General features: G+C 50.2%; 3 protein-coding genes across 3 annotated transcripts; 2 read left to right on the top strand and 1 right to left on the bottom strand.

Moving 5' to 3' along the window:
* Positions 1 to 13,399: 13,399 nt before the first annotated feature.
* Positions 13,400 to 14,123, top strand: LOC147663918 (histone H1.01-like). The gene has a single exon (XM_086950089.1). The coding sequence runs from the start codon at positions 13,426 to 13,428 to the stop codon at positions 14,071 to 14,073; it is 648 nt and encodes a 215-aa protein (XP_086806215.1). The 5' UTR covers positions 13,400 to 13,425; the 3' UTR covers positions 14,074 to 14,123.
* A 223-nt stretch (positions 14,124 to 14,346) lies between these two features.
* Positions 14,347 to 15,384, top strand: LOC147663919 (histone H3-like). Its single transcript, XM_086950093.1, has 2 exons — positions 14,347 to 14,358; positions 14,860 to 15,384. The coding sequence occupies exons 1-2, from the start codon at positions 14,347 to 14,349 to the stop codon at positions 15,382 to 15,384; spliced, it is 537 nt and encodes a 178-aa protein (XP_086806219.1).
* An 869-nt stretch (positions 15,385 to 16,253) lies between these two features.
* On the bottom strand, positions 16,254 to 16,702 carry LOC147663920 (histone H2B 1.2-like). Its single transcript, XM_086950070.1, has one exon. The coding sequence runs from the start codon at positions 16,685 to 16,687 to the stop codon at positions 16,307 to 16,309; it is 381 nt and encodes a 126-aa protein (XP_086806196.1). The 5' UTR covers positions 16,688 to 16,702; the 3' UTR covers positions 16,254 to 16,306.
* Between the last annotated feature and the right edge of the window lie 118 nt (positions 16,703 to 16,820).

A 16,820-nucleotide genomic window follows, 5' to 3' on the forward strand; every position in this document is an offset into this window, starting at 1 on the left:
AGTTGTCCCTTCTACCCAGGGTTATGGAGCTCCGCGCAGGGTAAGATTTCAGATGTCACCCCTAGCTGGATGTGTGAATAACCAACACATTACAGACACCACAAAGTGTATTTAACCCCTTTACAGTTACAGGGAAAGGTCTGCAAGGCCCTGGGCATACCTCCAGCCTCCAGGCAGCAGTTTTAATGAATCTTGTGACATTTGGAGGTGTTAAGCTTCAAGGGGATGAGGTTGTACCTTCTACCCAGGGTTATGGAGCTCCGCGCAGGGTAAGATTCCAGATTTCACCCCTAGCTGGATGTTTGAAAACAAAGCACTTCACATACTCAGCAAAGTGTATTTAACTACTTTGCAGTTACAGGAAAAGGCCTGCAAGGCCTTGGGCCTACTTCCAGCAACCAGGCACCAGTTTTGATGAATCTTGTGACATTTGGAGGAGTTAAGCTTCAAGGGGATAAAGTTGTCCCTTCTACCCAGAGTTATGGAGCTCCGCGCAGGGTAAGATTTCAGATGTCACCCCTAGCTGGATGCGTGAATAACCAACACATTACAGACACCACAAGGTGTATTTAACCCCTGTACAGTTACAGGGAAAGGTCTACAAGGCCTTGGGCCTACCTCCAGCCTCCAGGCAGCAGTTTTAATGAATCTTGTGACATTTGGAGATGTTAAGCTTCAAGGGGATAAAGTTGTACCTTCTACCCAGGGTTATGGAGCTCTGCGCAGGGTAAGATTCCAGATTTCACCCATAGCTGGATGTTTGAAAACAAAGCACTTCACACACTCAGCAAAGTGTATTTAACTACTTTGCAGTTACAGGAAAAGGCCTGCAAGGCCTTGGGCCTACTTCCAGCAACCAGGCACCAGTTTTGATGAATCTTGTGACATTTGGAGGTGTTAAGCTTCAAGGGGATGAAGTTGTCCCTTCTACCCAGGGTTTTGGAGCTCCGCGCAGGGTAAGATTCCAGATTTCACCCCTAGCTGGATGTTTGAAAACAAAGCACTTCACATACTCAGCAAAGTGTATTTAACTACTTTGCAGTTACAGGAAAAGGCCTGCAAGGCCTTGGGCCTACTTCCAGCAACCAGGCACCAGTTTTGATGAATCTTGTGACATTTGGAGGAGTTAAGCTTCAAGGGGATAAAGTTGTCCCTTCTACCCAGAGTTATGGAGCTCCGCGCAGGGTAAGATTTCAGATGTCACCCCTAGCTGGATGCGTGAATAACCAACACATTACAGACACCACAAGGTGTATTTAACCCCTGTACAGTTACAGGGAAAGGTCTACAAGGCCTTGGGCCTACCTCCAGCCTCCAGGCAGCAGTTTTAATGAATCTTGTGACATTTGGAGATGTTAAGCTTCAAGGGGATAAAGTTGTACCTTCTACCCAGGGTTATGGAGCTCTGCGCAGGGTAAGATTCCAGATTTCACCCATAGCTGGATGTTTGAAAACAAAGCACTTCACACACTCAGCAAAGTGTATTTAACTACTTTGCAGTTACAGGAAAAGGCCTGCAAGGCCTTGGGCCTACTTCCAGCAACCAGGCACCAGTTTTGATGAATCTTGTGACATTTGGAGGTGTTAAGCTTCAAGGGGATGAAGTTGTCCCTTCTACCCAGGGTTTTGGAGCTCCGCGCAGGGTAAGATTTCAGATGTCACCCCTAGCTGGATGTGTGAATAACCAACACATTACAGACACCACAAAGTGTATTTAACCCCTTTACAGTTACAGGAAAAGTCCTGCAAGGCATTGGGACTACTTCCAGCATCCAGGCTCCAGTTTTGATGGATCTTGTGACATTTGGAGGTGTTAAGCTTCAAGGGGATGAAGTTGTACCTTCTACCCAGGGTTATGGAGCTCCGCGCAGGGTAAGATTCCAGATTACACCCCTAGCTGGAGGTTTGAAAACAAAGCACCTCAAATACTCAGCAAAGTGTATTTAACTACTTTGCAGTTACAGGAAAAGGCCTGCAAGGCCTTGGGCCTACTTCCAGCATCCAGGCACCAGTTTTGATGAATCTTGTGACATTTGGAGGTGATTAGCTTCAAGGGGATGAAGTTGTCCCTTCTACCCAGGGTTATGGAGCTCCGCGCAGGGTAAGATTTCAGATGTCACCCCTAGCTGGATGTGTGAATAACCAACACATTACAGACACCACAAAGTGTATTTAACTCCTTTGCAGTTCCAGGAAAAGGCCTGCAAGGCCTTGGGCCCACCTCCAGCATCCAGGCACCAGTTTTACTGATACTTGTGACATTTGGAGGTGTTAACCTTCAAAGGGTATGAAGTTGTACCTTCTACCCAGGGTTATGGAGCTCCGCGCAGGGTAAGATTTCAGATGTCACCCCTAGCTGGAGGTGTTGAAACAAAACACTTAACAAACTCGGCAAAGTGTATTGAACTCCTTTGCAGTCCCAGGAAAAGGCCTGCCAGGCCTTGGGCCTACTTACAGCATCCAGGCACCAGTTTTGATGAATCTTGTGACATTTGGAGGTGTTAAGCTTCAAGGGGATGAAGTTGTACCTTCTACCCAGGGTTATGGAGCTCCGCGCAGGGTAAGATTTCAGATGTCACTCCTAGCTGGATGTGTGAATAACCAACACATTACAGACACCACAAAGTGTATTTAACCCCTTTACAGTTACAGGAAAAGTCCTGCAAGGCATTGGGACTACTTCCAGCATCCAGGCACCAGTTTTGATGAATCTTGAGACATTTGGAGGTGTTAAGCTTCAAGGGGATGAAGTTGTACCTTCTACCCAGGGTTGTGGAGCTCCGCGCAGGGTAAGATTCCAGATTACACCCCTAGCTGGAGGTTTGAAAACCAAGCACTTCATATACTCAGCAAAGTGTAATTAACTCATCTGCAGTTCCAGGAAAAGGCCTGCAAGGCCTTGGGCCTACTTACAGCATCCAGGCACCAGTTTTACTGATACTTGTGACATTTGGAGGTGTTAACTTTCAAAGGGTATGAAGTTGTACCTTCTACCCAGGGTTATGGAGCTCCGCGCAGGGTAAGATTTCAGGTATCACCCCTGCCTGGATGTGTGAATAACCAACACATCTCAGACACCACAGAGTGTATTTAACCCCTTTACAGTTACAGGGAAAGGTCTGCAAGGCCTTGGGCCTACCTCTAGTCTCCAGGCAGCAGTTTTAGTGAATCTTGCGACATTTGGAGGTGTTAAGCTTCAAGGGGATGAAGTTGTACCTTCTACCCAGGGTTGTGGAGCTCCGCGCAGGGTAAGATTCCAGATTACACCCCTAGCTGGAGGTTTGAAAACAAAGCACTTCATATACTCAGCAAAGTGTATTTAACTACTTTGCAGTTACAGGAAAAGTCCTGCAAGGCATTGGGACTACTTCCAGCATCCAGGCACCAGTTTTGATGAATCTTGTGACATTTGGAGGTGTTAAGCTTCAAGGGGATGAAGTTGTACCTTCTACCCAGGGTTATGGAGCTCCGCGCAGGGTAAGATTTCAGATGTCACCTCTAGCTGGATGTGTGAATAACCAACACATTACTGACACCACAAAGTGTATTTATCCCCTTTACAGTTACAGGGAAAGGTCTGCAAGGCCTTGGGCTTACCTCTAGCCTCCAGGCAGCAGTTTTAATGAATCTTGTGACATTTGGAGGTGTTAAGCTTCAAGGGGATGAAGTTGTACCTTTTGCCCAGGGTTATGGAGCTCTGCGCAGGGTAAGATTCCAGATTTCACCCATAGCTGGATGTTTGAAAACAAAGCACTTCAAATACTCAGCAAAGTGTATTTAACTACTTTGCAGTTACAGGAAAAGTCCTGCAAGGCCTTGGGCCTACTTCCAGCAACCAGGCACCAGTTTTGATGAATCTTGTGACATTTGGAGGTGTTAAGCTTCAAGGGGATGAAGTTGTCCCTTCTACCCAGGGTTATGGAGCTCCGCGCAGGGTAAGATTTCAGGTATCACCCCTGCCTGGATGTGTGAATAACCAACACATCTCAGACACCACAGAGTGTATTTAACCCCTTTACAGTTACAGGGAAAGGTCTGCAAGGCCTTGGGCCTACCTCCAGCCTCCAGGCAGCAGTTTTAATGAATCTTGTGACATTTGGAGGTGTTAAGCTTCAAGGGGATGAAGTTGTACCTTTTGCCCAGGGTTATGGAGCTCTGCGCAGGGTAAGATTCCAGATTTCACCCATAGCTGGATGTTTGAAAACAAAGCACTTCAAATACTCAGCAAAGTGTATTTAACTACTTTGCAGTTACAGGAAAAGTCCTGCAAGGCCTTGGGCCTACTTCCAGCAACCAGGCACCAGTTTTGATGAATCTTGTGACATTTGGAGGTGTTAAGCTTCAAGGGGATGAAGTTGTCCCTTCTACCCAGGGTTATGGAGCTCCGCGCAGGGTAAGATTTCAGGTATCACCCCTGCCTGGATGTGTGAATAACCAACACATCTCAGACACCACAGAGTGTATTTAACCCCTTTACAGTTACAGGGAAAGGTCTGCAAGGCCTTGGGCCTACCCCCAGCCTCCAGGCAGCAGTTTTAATGAATCTTGTGACATTTGGAGGTGTTAAGCTTCAAGGGGATGAAGTTGTACCTTCTACCCAGGGTTATGGAGCTCCGCGCAGGGTAAGATTCCAGATTTCACCCCTAGCTGCACGTTTGAAAAGAAAGCACTTTACATACTCAGCAAAGTGTATTTAACTCATTTAGAGTAACAGGAAAAGGCCTGCAAGGCCTTGGGCCTACTTCCAGCATCCAGGCACCAGTTGTACTGATACTTGTGACATTTGGAGGTGTTAACCTTCAAAGGGTATGAAGTTGTACCTTCTACCCAGGGTTATGGAGCTCCGCGCAGGGTAAGATTTTAGGTATCACCCCTGCCTGGATGTGTGAATAACCAACACATCTCAGACAACACAAAGTTTATTTAACCCCTTTACAGTTAGAGGGAAAGGTCTGCAAGGCCTTGGGCCTACCTCAAGCCTCCAGGCAGCAGTTTTAATGAATCTTGTGACATTTGGAGGTGTTAAGCTTCAAGGGGATGAAGTTGTACCTTCTACCCAGAGTTATGGAGCTCCGCACCGGGTAAGATTCCAGATTTTACCCGTAGCTGCACGTTTGAAAATAAAGCACTTTACATACTCAGCACAGTGTATTTATCTCCTTTGCAGGTCCAGGAAAAGGCCTGCAAGGCCTTGGGCCTACTTCCAGCATCCAGGCACCAGTTTTGATGAATCTTGTGACATTTGGAGGTGTTAAGCTTCAAGGGGATGAAGTTGTCCCTTCTACCCAGGGTTATGGAGCTCCGCGCAGGGTAAGATTTCAGATGTCACCCCTAGCTGGATGTGTGAATAACCAACACATTACAGACACCACAAAGTGTATTTAACCCCTTTACAGTTACAGGGAAAGGTCTGCAAGGCCTTGGGCCTACCTCCAGCCTCCAGGCAGCAGTTTTAATGAATCTTGTGACATTTGGAGGTGTTAAGCTTCAAGGGGATGAAGTTGTACCTTCTACCCAGGGTTGTGGAGCTCCGCGCAGGGTAAGATTCCAGATTACACCCCTAGCTGGAGGTTTGAAAACAAAGCACTTCATATACTCAGCAAAGTGTATTTAACTCCTCTGCAGTTCCTGGAAAAGGCCTGCAAGGCCTTGGGCCTACTTACAGCATCCAGGCACCAGTTTTACTGATACTTGTGACATTTGGAGGTGTTAACTTTCAAAGGGTATGAAGTTGTACCTTCTACCCAGGGTTATGGAGCTCCGCGCAGGGTAATATTTCAGGTATCACCCCTGCCTGGATGTGTGAATAACCAACACATCTCAGACACCACAGAGTGTATTTAACCCCTTTACAGTTACAGGGAAAGGTCTGCAAGGCCTTGGGCCTACCTCTAGTCTCCAGGCAGCAGTTTTAGTGAATCTTGCGACATTTGGAGGTGTTAAGGTTCAAGGGGAAGAAGTTGTACCTTCTACCCAGGGTTGTGGAGCTCCGCGCAGGGTAAGATTCCAGATTACACCCCTAGCTGGAGGTTTGAAAACAAAGCACTTCATATACTCAACAAAGTGTATTTAACTCCTCTGCAGTTCCAGGAAAAGGCCTGCAAGGCCTTGGGCCTACTTACAGCATCCAGGCACCAGTTTTACTGAAACTTGGGACATTTGGAGGTGTTAAGCTTCAAGGGGATGAAGTTGTACCTTCTACCCAGGGTTATGGAGCTCCGCGCAGATTAAGATTCCATATTACACCCCTAGCTGGAGGTTTGAAAACAAAGCACTTCATATACTCAGCAAAGTGTATTTAACTACTTTGCAGTTACAGGAAAAGTCCTGCAAGGCATTGGGACTACTTACAGCATCCAGGCACCAGTTTTACTGATTCTTGTGACATTTGGAGGTGTTAACTTTCAAAGGGTATGAAGTTGTACCTTCTACCCAGGGTTATGGAGCTCCGCGCAGGGTAAGATTTCAGGTATCACCCCTGCCTGCATGTGTGAATAACCAACCCATCTCAGACACCACAAAGTGTATTTAACCCCTTTACAGTTACAGGGAAAGGTCTGCAAGGCCTTGGGCCTACCTCCAGCCTCCAGGCAGCAGTTTTAATGAATCTTGTGACATTTGGAGGTGTTAAGCTTCAAGGGGATGAAGTTGTACCTTCTACCCAGGGTTATGGAGCTCCGCGCAGGGTAAGATTCGAGATTACACCCCTAGCTGGAGGTTTGAAAACAAAGCACTTCATATACTCAGCAAAGTGTATTTAACTACTTTGCAGTTACAGGAAAAGTCCTGCAAGGCATTGGGACTACTTCCAGCATCCAGGCACCAGTTTTGATGAATCTTGAGACATTTGGAGGTGTTAAGCTTCAAGGGGATGAAGTTGTACATTCTACCCAGGGTTGTGGAGCTCCGCGCAGGGTAAGATTCCAGATTACACCCCTAGCTGGAGGTTTGAAAACAAAGCACTTCATATACTCAGCAAAGTGTATTTAACTCCTCTGCAGTTCCAGGAAAAGGCCTGCAAGGCCTTGGGCCTACTTACAGCATCCAGGCACCAGTTTTACTGATACTTGTGACATTTGGAGGTGTTAACTTTCAAAGGGTATGAAGTTGTACCTTCTACCCAGGGTTATGGAGCTCCGCGCAGGGTAAGATTTCAGGTATCACCCCTGCCTGGATGTGTGAATAACCAACACATCTCAGACACCACAGAGTGTATTTAACCCCTTTACAGTTACAGGGAAAGGTCTGCAAGGCCTTGGGCCTACCTCTAGTCTCCAGGCAGCAGTTTTAGTGAATCTTGCGACATTTGGAGGTGTTAAGCTTCAAGGGGAAGAAGTTGTACCTTCTACCCAGGGTTGTGGAGCTCCGCGCAGGGTAAGATTCCAGATTACACCCCTAGCTGGAGGTTTGAAAACAAAGCACTTCATATACTCAACAAAGTGTATTTAACTCCTCTGCAGTTCCAGGAAAAGGCCTGCAAGGCCTTGGGCCTACTTACAGCATCCAGGCACCAGTTTTACTGAAACTTGGGACATTTGGAGGTGTTAAGCTTCAAGGGGATTAAGTTGTTCTTCTACCCAGAGTTATGGAGCTCCGCGCCGGGTAAGATTCCAGATTTCCCCCCTACTGCACGTTTGAAAAGAAAGCACTTTACATACTCAGCACAGTGTATTTTTCTCTTTTGCGGTTCCAGGAAAAGGCCTGCAAGGCCTTGGGCCTACTTCCAGCATCCAGGCACCAGTTTTGATGAATCTTGTGACATTTGGAGGTGTTAAGCATCAAGGGGATGAAGTTGTACCTTCTACCCAGGGTTATGGAGCTCGGCGCAGGGTAAGATTTCAGATGTCACCCCTAGCTGGATGTGTGAATAACCAACACATTACAGACACCACAAAGTGTATTTAACCCCTTTACAGTTACAGGGAAAGGTCTGCAAGGCCTTGGGCCTACCCCCAGCCTCCAGGCAGCAGTTTTAATGAATCTTGTGACATTTGGAGGTGTTAAGCTTCAAGGGGATGAAGTTGTACCTTCTACCCAGGGTTATGGAGCTCCGCGCAGGGTAAGATTCCAGATTTCACCCCTAGCTGCACGTTTGAAAAGAAAGCACTTTACATACTCAGCAAAGTGTATTTAACTCATTTAGAGTAACAGGAAAAGGCCTGCAAGGCCTTGGGCCTACTTCCAGCATCCAGGCACCAGTTGTACTGATACTTGTGACATTTGGAGGTGTTAACTTTCAAAGGGTATGAAGTTGTACCTTCTACCCAGGGTTATGGAGCTCCGCGCAGGGTAAGATTTTAGGTATCACCCCTGCCTGGATGTGTGAATAACCAACACATCTCAGACAACACAAAGTTTATTTAACCCCTTTACAGTTAGAGGGAAAGGTCTGCAAGGCCTTGGGCCTACCTCAAGCCTCCTGGCAGCAGTTTTAATGAATCTTGTGACATTTGGAGGTGTTAAGCTTCAAGGGGATGAAGTTGTACCTTCTACCCAGAGTTATGGAGCTCCGCACCGGGTAAGATTCCAGATTTTACCCTTAGCTGCACGTTTGAAAATAAAGCACTTTACATACTCAGCACAGTGTATTTATCTCCTTTGCAGGTCCAGGAAAAGGCCTGCAAGGCCTTGGGCCTACTTCCAGCATCCAGGCACCAGTTTTGATGAATCTTGTGACATTTGGAGGTGTTAAGCTTCAAGGGGATGAAGTTGTCCCTTCTACCCAGGGTTATGGAGCTCCGCGCAGGGTAAGATTTCAGATGTCACCCCTAGCTGGATGTGTGAATAACCAACACATTACAGACACCTCAAAGTGTATTTAACCCCTTTACAGTTACAGGGAAAGGTCTGCAAGGCCTTGGGCCTACCTCCAGCCTCCAGGCAGCAGTTTTAATGAATCTTGTGACATTTGGAGGTGTTAAGCTTCAAGGGGATGAAGTTGTACCTTCTACCCAGGGTTGTGGAGCTCCGCGCAGGGTAAGATTCCAGATTACACCCCTAGCTGGAGGTTTGAAAACAAAGCACTTCATATACTCAGCAAAGTGTATTTAACTCCTCTGCAGTTCCTGGAAAAGGCCTGCAAGGCCTTGGGCCTACTTACAGCATCCAGGCACCAGTTTTACTGATACTTGTGACATTTGGAGGTGTTAACTTTCAAAGGGTATGAAGTTGTACCTTCTACCCAGGGTTATGGAGCTCCGCGCAGGGTAAGATTTCAGGTATCACCCCTGCCTGGATGTGTGAATAACCAACACATCTCAGACACCACAGAGTGTATTTAACCCCTTTACAGTTACAGGGAAAGGTCTGCAAGGCCTTGGGCCTACCTCTAGTCTCCAGGCAGCAGTTTTAGTGAATCTTGCGACATTTGGAGGTGTTAAGGTTCAAGGGGAAGAAGTTGTACCTTCTACCCAGGGTTGTGGAGCTCCGCGCAGGGTAAGATTCCAGATTACACCCCTAGCTGGAGGTTTGAAAACAAAGCACTTCATATACTCAACAAAGTGTATTTAACTCCTCTGCAGTTCCAGGAAAAGGCCTGCAAGGCCTTGGGCCTACTTACAGCATCCAGGCACCAGTTTTACTGAAACTTGGGACATTTGGAGGTGTTAAGCTTCAAGGGGATGAAGTTGTACCTTCTACCCAGGGTTATGGAGCTCCGCGCAGATTAAGATTCCATATTACACCCCTAGCTGAAGGTTTGAAAACAAAGCACTTCATATACTCAGCAAAGTGTATTTAACTACTTTGCAGTTACAGGAAAAGTCCTGCAAGGCATTGGGACTACTTACAGCATCCAGGCACCAATTGTACTGATACCTGTGACATTTAGTGGTGTTAAGCTTCAAGGGGAAGTAGTCACACCTTCTACCCAGGGTTAAGGAGCTCAGCGCAGGGTAAGATTTCAGGTTATTCCTCTTGCTGGAGCTGATAAAGCACAACACTTCACATGCTCAATAAAGTGTACTTCACTCCTTTACAGTATCAAAACATGGCCTTTTGCCTGTTTCCAGCCTCCAGGCACCTGTGTTTTTAAAACTTGTGACATTTGGAGGTGTTCAGCTTCAAGGGGATGTAGTCGCACCTTCTACCCAGTGTAATGGAGCTCCGCGCAGGGTAAGATTTCAGGTTTCACCCCAGGCTGGAGGTGTGAAAATAGAACACTTACCATACACACCAAAGTGCATTTAACTCCTTTACAGTGTCGGAGCTAGGCCTGCAAGGCCCTGGGTGTGTTTCCAGCCTTCTGGCACCAGTTTTACCGATACCTAAGTCATTTGGGGTTGTTAGGCTACAAGGGTATGAAGTCACACTGTCTACCCAGGGTCATGGAGCTCAGCGCAGGGTAAGATTTCAGGTTTCACCCCTGCTGGAGGTGTTAAAGCAAAACACTTCACATGCCCAATACAGTGTATTTCACTCCTTCACAGTATCAGGAAAGGCCTGCAAGGCCTTGGGCCTACTTCCAGCCTCCAGGCATCAGTTGTACTGATAGTTGTGACATTTGTAGGTGTTCAACTTCAAGGGGATGAAGACGCACCTTCTACCCAGGGTTATGGAGCTCAGCGCAGGGTAAGATTACAGATTTCACCCCTAGCTGCACGTTTGAAACGAAAGCACTTTACATACTCAGCAAAGTGTATTTAACTCCTTTGCAGTAACAGGAAAAGGCCTGCAAGGCCTTGGGCCTACTTCCAGCCTTCAGGCACCAATTTTACTGATATCTGTGACATTTGGTGGTGTTAAGCTTCAAGGGGAGTAAGTCACACCTTCTACCCAGGGTTAAGGAGCTCCGCGCAGGGTAAGATTTCTGGTTATTCCCCTGGCTAGAGGTGTGAAAAGAAAACCCTTCACATGGTCAATAAAGTGAAGTGCACCCCTTTACAGTATCAGGACAAGGCCTGCAAGGCCTTGTGCTTGTTTCCTGGCTCCGGGCACCAGTTTTACTGATGCTTGTGACATATGCAGGTTTTCAACTTCAAGGGGATGAACTGGCACCTACTACCCAGGGATATGGAGCTCAGCGCAGGGTAAGATTTCAGGTTTCACCCCTGGCTGGAGGTGTGAAAACAAAACACTTCACATGCCCAATGAAGTGTATTTCACCCCTTTGCATTATCAGGAAAGGCATGCAATGCCTTTGGCCTATTTCTAACCTCCAGGCACCATTTTTTGTGACACATGTAACATTTGGAGATGTTAATCTTCAAAGGGATACAGTTGCTCCTTCTACCCAGGGCTATGGAACTACGCGCAGGGGGAGATTGCAGGTTTTCCCCTTGGATGCAGGCGGAGAGGTAAAACGCTTCCCTCAAATCCAAGGGGAAAGGCTGCAATCTTACCCTATGCCGAGCTCCGTAGTTCTGGGTAGAAGGAGTGCCATTGTCCCCTTGCAGCTGAGCACATCATAATTTCACAATTATCACTAAAACGTGTGTTTGGTGAATAGAAATGTGCCCATGTCTCTGCAGGCCAAGGCATGATATTTCAAATGGGTGCATGTACCTTTTAGGCTAGGTGAAGTGTTTTCATTTCTTCACCTCCACCCGTGAGGGAAATGTTGAATCTTGCCCTGCGTGGAGCTCCAAATCCCTGGGTAGAAGGAGTGACTTAGTGCCCTTGAATCGGAAAACCCCATAATGTCACAAATATCACTAAAGCAGGTCCCTGGAGGCTAGAAATGCCCCAGTGCCCTGAAGGCTCTATTCTGATATGGTGACTGTTTTTTTGTGCAGTTTTGGTCCATGTGAAGTATTTTATTCTTACACCTCCATCCCAGGGAAAGGCGTGAAATCTTTCCCTGTGCGGAGCTCCATATCTCGGGGTAGAAGGACTGACTTTGTCCCCTTGATTCTGGAAACCTCATTGTGTCAGATATATTACTAGAACAGGTTCCTGGAAGCTAGGAATGGGCCTGGGTACCTGAAGGGTAAGATCTGAAACTGTGAATGGTGTTCATGTACGTTTTGGACTATGTGAAGTGTTTTCTTTGTGTTTCCTTCTACCTACATATAAGGCGAAACCCTGTAATTAGACCTCAATCAGGCTGCCATGCGCAGAATCTGATTTGTGGGCACAGGTCGCACTCTTGACATCCCATTTGATTCAGGAGTGGTCCCCACCCCAGCCATCGAGCTCAATACAACAGTGATAGTCAAAGGCCTCACTCTGTAGTGTGGGATGTATGTTGTAACAATCAGATTGCGGTACATTACATTGCTGTTTTAGGGGCTTTCCACGACTTGCGCGGGAGGGCGCTCTACACTCAGGAATAGTATGATTTACTATTCCAACTCCAGCCTAAGTAAGGTAGGGAAGGTGTTGGAATTGCAAATCGCACTATTCCTTAGTCTAGTGCGCCCTCCCGTGCAAGTCGTGGAGAAGACTTGCGTTGTAAATGCAGCGATCGAAATGTACAGCGGTGTTTTGACCGCGTTGTTATGGTCGGGTCCCGTCCAAAGATGTCACCTGAGATGTAAACCTAACTCCAGCTGTGAAAATCAGCTCAGCAGAGGGCCTCCGTGCAGGTACTGGGGTCACCGTTTCAGGTGCATTCACACCCTCTGCTCTCACTCTGGGTGCCATTAAGCATGTAGGTCTGACTCGGCCGCCTGCCTCTATGGTGTCACTGTGTGTTTATTATGTTTACTGTGCCCCCGTCTCGTCCAGCTCGGTGCTTGGCAGTGAATGCCCTCGGCCTGCATGTGAAGCTACCAGCGCGCAGCCGCCTTGTGATGCCCGTGAGTCTTGATGCCGGACCGTGCCCCGCTGCTTGTGAAAGTCCCCCCGGCTGCCCCGGAGCCTTGGGTGCCACAGCCGAGGGTGCAGGCGCGCGGCGAGGGCCCCCCTGGCCCCCGGGGGGCCGGGTCTCTCTGGCGTTGTCTCCGCTCCCCGCGCTCGGCCGGCGGAGCCCTGTGTTACTTCGGCCCGGTGCAGGAGGCGCTCCCCGCGGCCCCCGGAGCCCCATGGTGACTCCACTTGGCCCGCTCCCTGCAGGAGGCCCCTCCCGCCCGCGGGCCGCCGCTCCCGGCCTCAGAGCGCGAGGGTGGACCGGGGAAAAGGGTCCCGGAGCCCGGGATTCCGGTCACGGAGGCGTCAGCCACCGGGGGAGGGCAGAGATTCACGGCGGATTGCAAGCCTCTGTGGACGGGGTCGGCTGAAACGGGGGCGGGCACGGGAAGGGGCTGAAGCTGGGCTTCTTTTCATGTGTGCACGGGAGCGTGTGTTTAACGGATTGTGGTTTAAAACTTTGAAACTCCGATGGTAGGAAACACAAATGTCAGCTCGGAGCAGAGAGCCGAGTGCGCCTCGCACAGCCCTCTCTCCTCGGGACCAATCAGGGGCTGGCTCCTCCCTATATATGCACGGGGCTCGGGCCGAGGTACATTTCCGTTCTGTGACAGCGTCAGCGTCGAGACTTGCATAGCAATGGCAGAAACCGCTCCAGCCGCCGCGGCTCCTCCCGCTGAGGTCGCCCCCAAGAAGAAGCAGAAGAAAGCAGCGGGGGCCTCCAAGGCCAAGAAGCCTTCCGGTCCCAGCGTGTCCGATCTCATCCTGAAGTGCGTGACCGCCTCGGCCGAGAGGAAGGGAGTCTCCCTGGTGGCCCTGAAGAAGGCGCTGACCGCCGCCGGCTACGATGCGGACAAGAACAAGAGCCGCGTCAAGGTCTCCCTCAAGAGCCTGGTCAGCAAAGGCGCCCTAGCTCAGCTGAAGGGCACCGGGGCCTCCGGATCCTTCAAGGTGAATAAGAAGCAGCTGGAAGGTAAGAAGGCGGCCAAGAAGTCAGCCTCCAAGACCAAGAAGCCAGCCGCCAAGAAAGCAGCCCCTGCCGCCAAGAAGCCCAAAAAGGCTCCCGCGGGGGTCAAGAAGAGCCCGAAGAAGGTCAAGAAGCCAGCAGCAGCCAAGAGCCCCAAGAAGCCCAAGGCTGCCCCCGCCAAGAAGGCTGCCAAGAGCCCAGCGAAAGCCAAGGCGGCGAAGCCCAAAGTAGCCAAGAAAAGCCCTGCCAAGGTAGTCAAACCCAAGGCAGCCAAGCCCAAAGCAGCGAAGCCCAAAAAGGCAGCGCCCAAGAAGAAGTAAGGGCTTGCACCGAGACACTGCAAACACAACGGCTCTTTTAAGGGCCACCACCCTGTCTAGAAGAGAGCGTGTTCATCCCCACCTTTGCACCCACCCAATGCCCCACTTCTCAAAAATAAACCGCACAATGCATCCATAGGGCACCTTTCCACGCGCGAGTGCCGCGTGTGATCTTGGCCATATAAACGGCTCTTTCGGGGCTGCGTGGATTGAAATCGGTATAACATAGACAATAAGGGGGTCTGGGAGTTATAAGACCTCCGTTTATAATGCATGTGCAATAACGTGTGTGTCTCGGTGCTTTCACTGTACCCGGGCAGACTCGATGTAGTGTCTGCATAAAGCAGAGGATTGTGCTCTTTCAATCGAGCAGCAGGTAACGGGGGAGTGTTCCAGGGTGAGCAGGGGCGGGTAAGAAGGGGGTCTGGGAGTCATAAGACCGGGGTTTATTATAAACGTGTGTGTGTGTGTGTGTTGGTGCTTTCACTGTACCCGGGCAGACTCGAGCGCAGGTAACGGGGGAGTGTTCCAGGGTGATAAGGGCAGTGTGCTTATGACATCTCGGGCTCCTCTCCCGGGGGACCGGGGTCGAGTCGTCGGCGTGACTAGTAGTGGATGGACGGACACGGAGACAAAGGCTGGCCGAGGCGCGGGCTCCGGCTCCGGCTCCAACTCACGTCATTCAACCGGAGGCTTCTCTTTTATCCACAGCTCATTGGACAGCTAGGCTGCAGCCTCCCGTTCAGTAACCAATCGTTGTACACCGCGGGCTATTTTCGAACGTAGGGCGGTCTCTTCAGCCAACCAGAGCAGCCCTCCGTCTGTGAGGGCATAAATAGAGCTCTTTCCCCGGTAGACGCCATTCTTCCTCGCTCGTCGCTGAGAGAGACCGCTCCCGCCATGGCCCGCACCAAGCAGACAGCCCGCAAGTCCACCGGCGGCAAAGCGCCCCGCAAGCAGCTGGCCACCAAGGCAGCTCGCAAGAGCGCGCCTGCCACCGGGGGAGTCAAGAAGCCTCACCGCTACCGGCCCGGCACCGTGGCTCTCCGCGAGATCCGCCGCTACCAGAAGTCCACCGAGCTCCTCATCCGCAAGCTGCCCTTCCAGCGCTTGGTGAGGGAGATCGCCCAGGACTTCAAGACCGATCTGCGCTTCCAGAGCTCCGCCGTCATGGCCCTGCAGGAGGCAAGCGAGGCCTACCTGGTCGGGCTCTTCGAGGACACCAACCTGTGCGCCATCCACGCCAAGAGGGTGACCATCATGCCCAAGGACATCCAGCTGGCCCGTCGCATCCGAGGCGAGAGAGCCTAAGGAGACAGACCGACCCGAACAACCACCACAACGGCTCTTTTAAGGGCCACCACCCTGTCACCTTTGAGCTTCTCTTATCTGCCATGGCATGGCCTACAGGTTAGGGAGGAGGGGCTGTGAATACCACGAGCACCGGGCAACTTATACCGCTTCTGGGGAAACCAGAGCACTCGGTGTCCACAGTGCACAAACACCTCTTCCACGTGCCCTTCATTTGAAGCGTTGTTTGGGTAGAGGGTTGTGGTAGGGATCCGCGGGTCACAAGCCACCGCTTTTGGGCATCTGTGCTCCCGGTACATCGGGTTCTGAGAGTACCACGAGTACTGGGCAACTTATACAGGCTCTGGGGGTGACCAGAGCCTTCCGTCTTCACAGTGCACAAACACCTCGTCAATGTGCCCATCATTTAATGGCGGCAGGGATCCGCTGGTCACAAGCCAGCGCTATGAGGCATCTGGGCTCCCGGTACATGGGGTTCATGTGTCTGATTTCGGTAGCGTTTGCCCCGGGGCGTATTGTAGCCGTTCCCCTGGGTCTGGAAATACAAACACAACGCTAATTAAACCGGCACACATTAAAGCTGCTCGCCCATAACATGGAAAGCAAATTGCCCGGGAGTAGCTGTGTGAATTGCCAGCAGGTTTATATAACGTCATCGTTACATTACAGTGCATAGGTGGCACTTGGTCCCAGGGAGGGCTCATTCATATAGACATGTTTATTGAAAGAGGCAAAACGGGCTGCCTGCTCCATCGTCCCTCGGTGTGCAGCAAACCCCGGGAGAGCGGCGCTATCTGCGCTCAACATTACCCTTATAAAAACACATATTCTTCTGTCATACTAGGGTTACATTAGCTCTTAGGGGAGGAAGTGGTTGGCCCTTAAAAGAGCCGTTGTGTTCGTTGGGGTGCGCCTGGAAGCCTTACTTGGCGCTGGTGTACTTGGTGACGGCCTTGGTGCCCTCCGACACGGCGTGCTTGGCCAGCTCTCCGGGCAGCAGAAGGCGGACTGCGGTCTGGATCTCCCGTGAGGTGATGGTGCGCCGCGAGTTGTAGAGAGCCAGTTTGGAAGACTCTGCAGCGATGCGCTCAAAGATGTCGTTCACGAAGGAGTTCATGATGCCCATGGCCTTGGAAGAGATGCCGGTGTCCGGGTGCACCTGCTTCATCACTTTGTAAATGTAGATGGCATAGCTTTCCTTCCTGCTCCTCTTGCGCTTCTTACCGTCCTTCTTGGGCGGCTTGGAAAGCGCTTTCTTGGAGCCCTTCTTGGGAGCCGGCGCGGACTTGGCTGGTTCAGGCATGGTCGAGGATCTTTCACCGCGTGCTGTGGAGCCGAGAGAAATCATGTTTGGGCGGCCCCACTTGTATTTATAGCCAGGGCGTGCAAAGCAGCTTCTTCCCGGCTCTCCCTTCTCATTGGCAGGTATAGGCCGG

The sequence above is a fragment of the Lissotriton vulgaris genome, unplaced genomic scaffold, assembly GCF_964263255.1.
Source record: "Lissotriton vulgaris unplaced genomic scaffold, aLisVul1.2 SCAFFOLD_728, whole genome shotgun sequence".
NCBI lineage: Eukaryota > Metazoa > Chordata > Amphibia > Caudata > Salamandridae > Lissotriton > Lissotriton vulgaris.

Coding starts and splice junctions, on each gene's coding strand:
- LOC147663918 (XM_086950089.1), top strand. CDS start 13,426: ATGGCAGAAACCGCTCCAGCCGCCGCGGCTCCTCCCGCTGAGGTCGCC.
- LOC147663920 (XM_086950070.1), bottom strand. CDS start 16,687: ATGCCTGAACCAGCCAAGTCCGCGCCGGCTCCCAAGAAGGGCTCCAAG.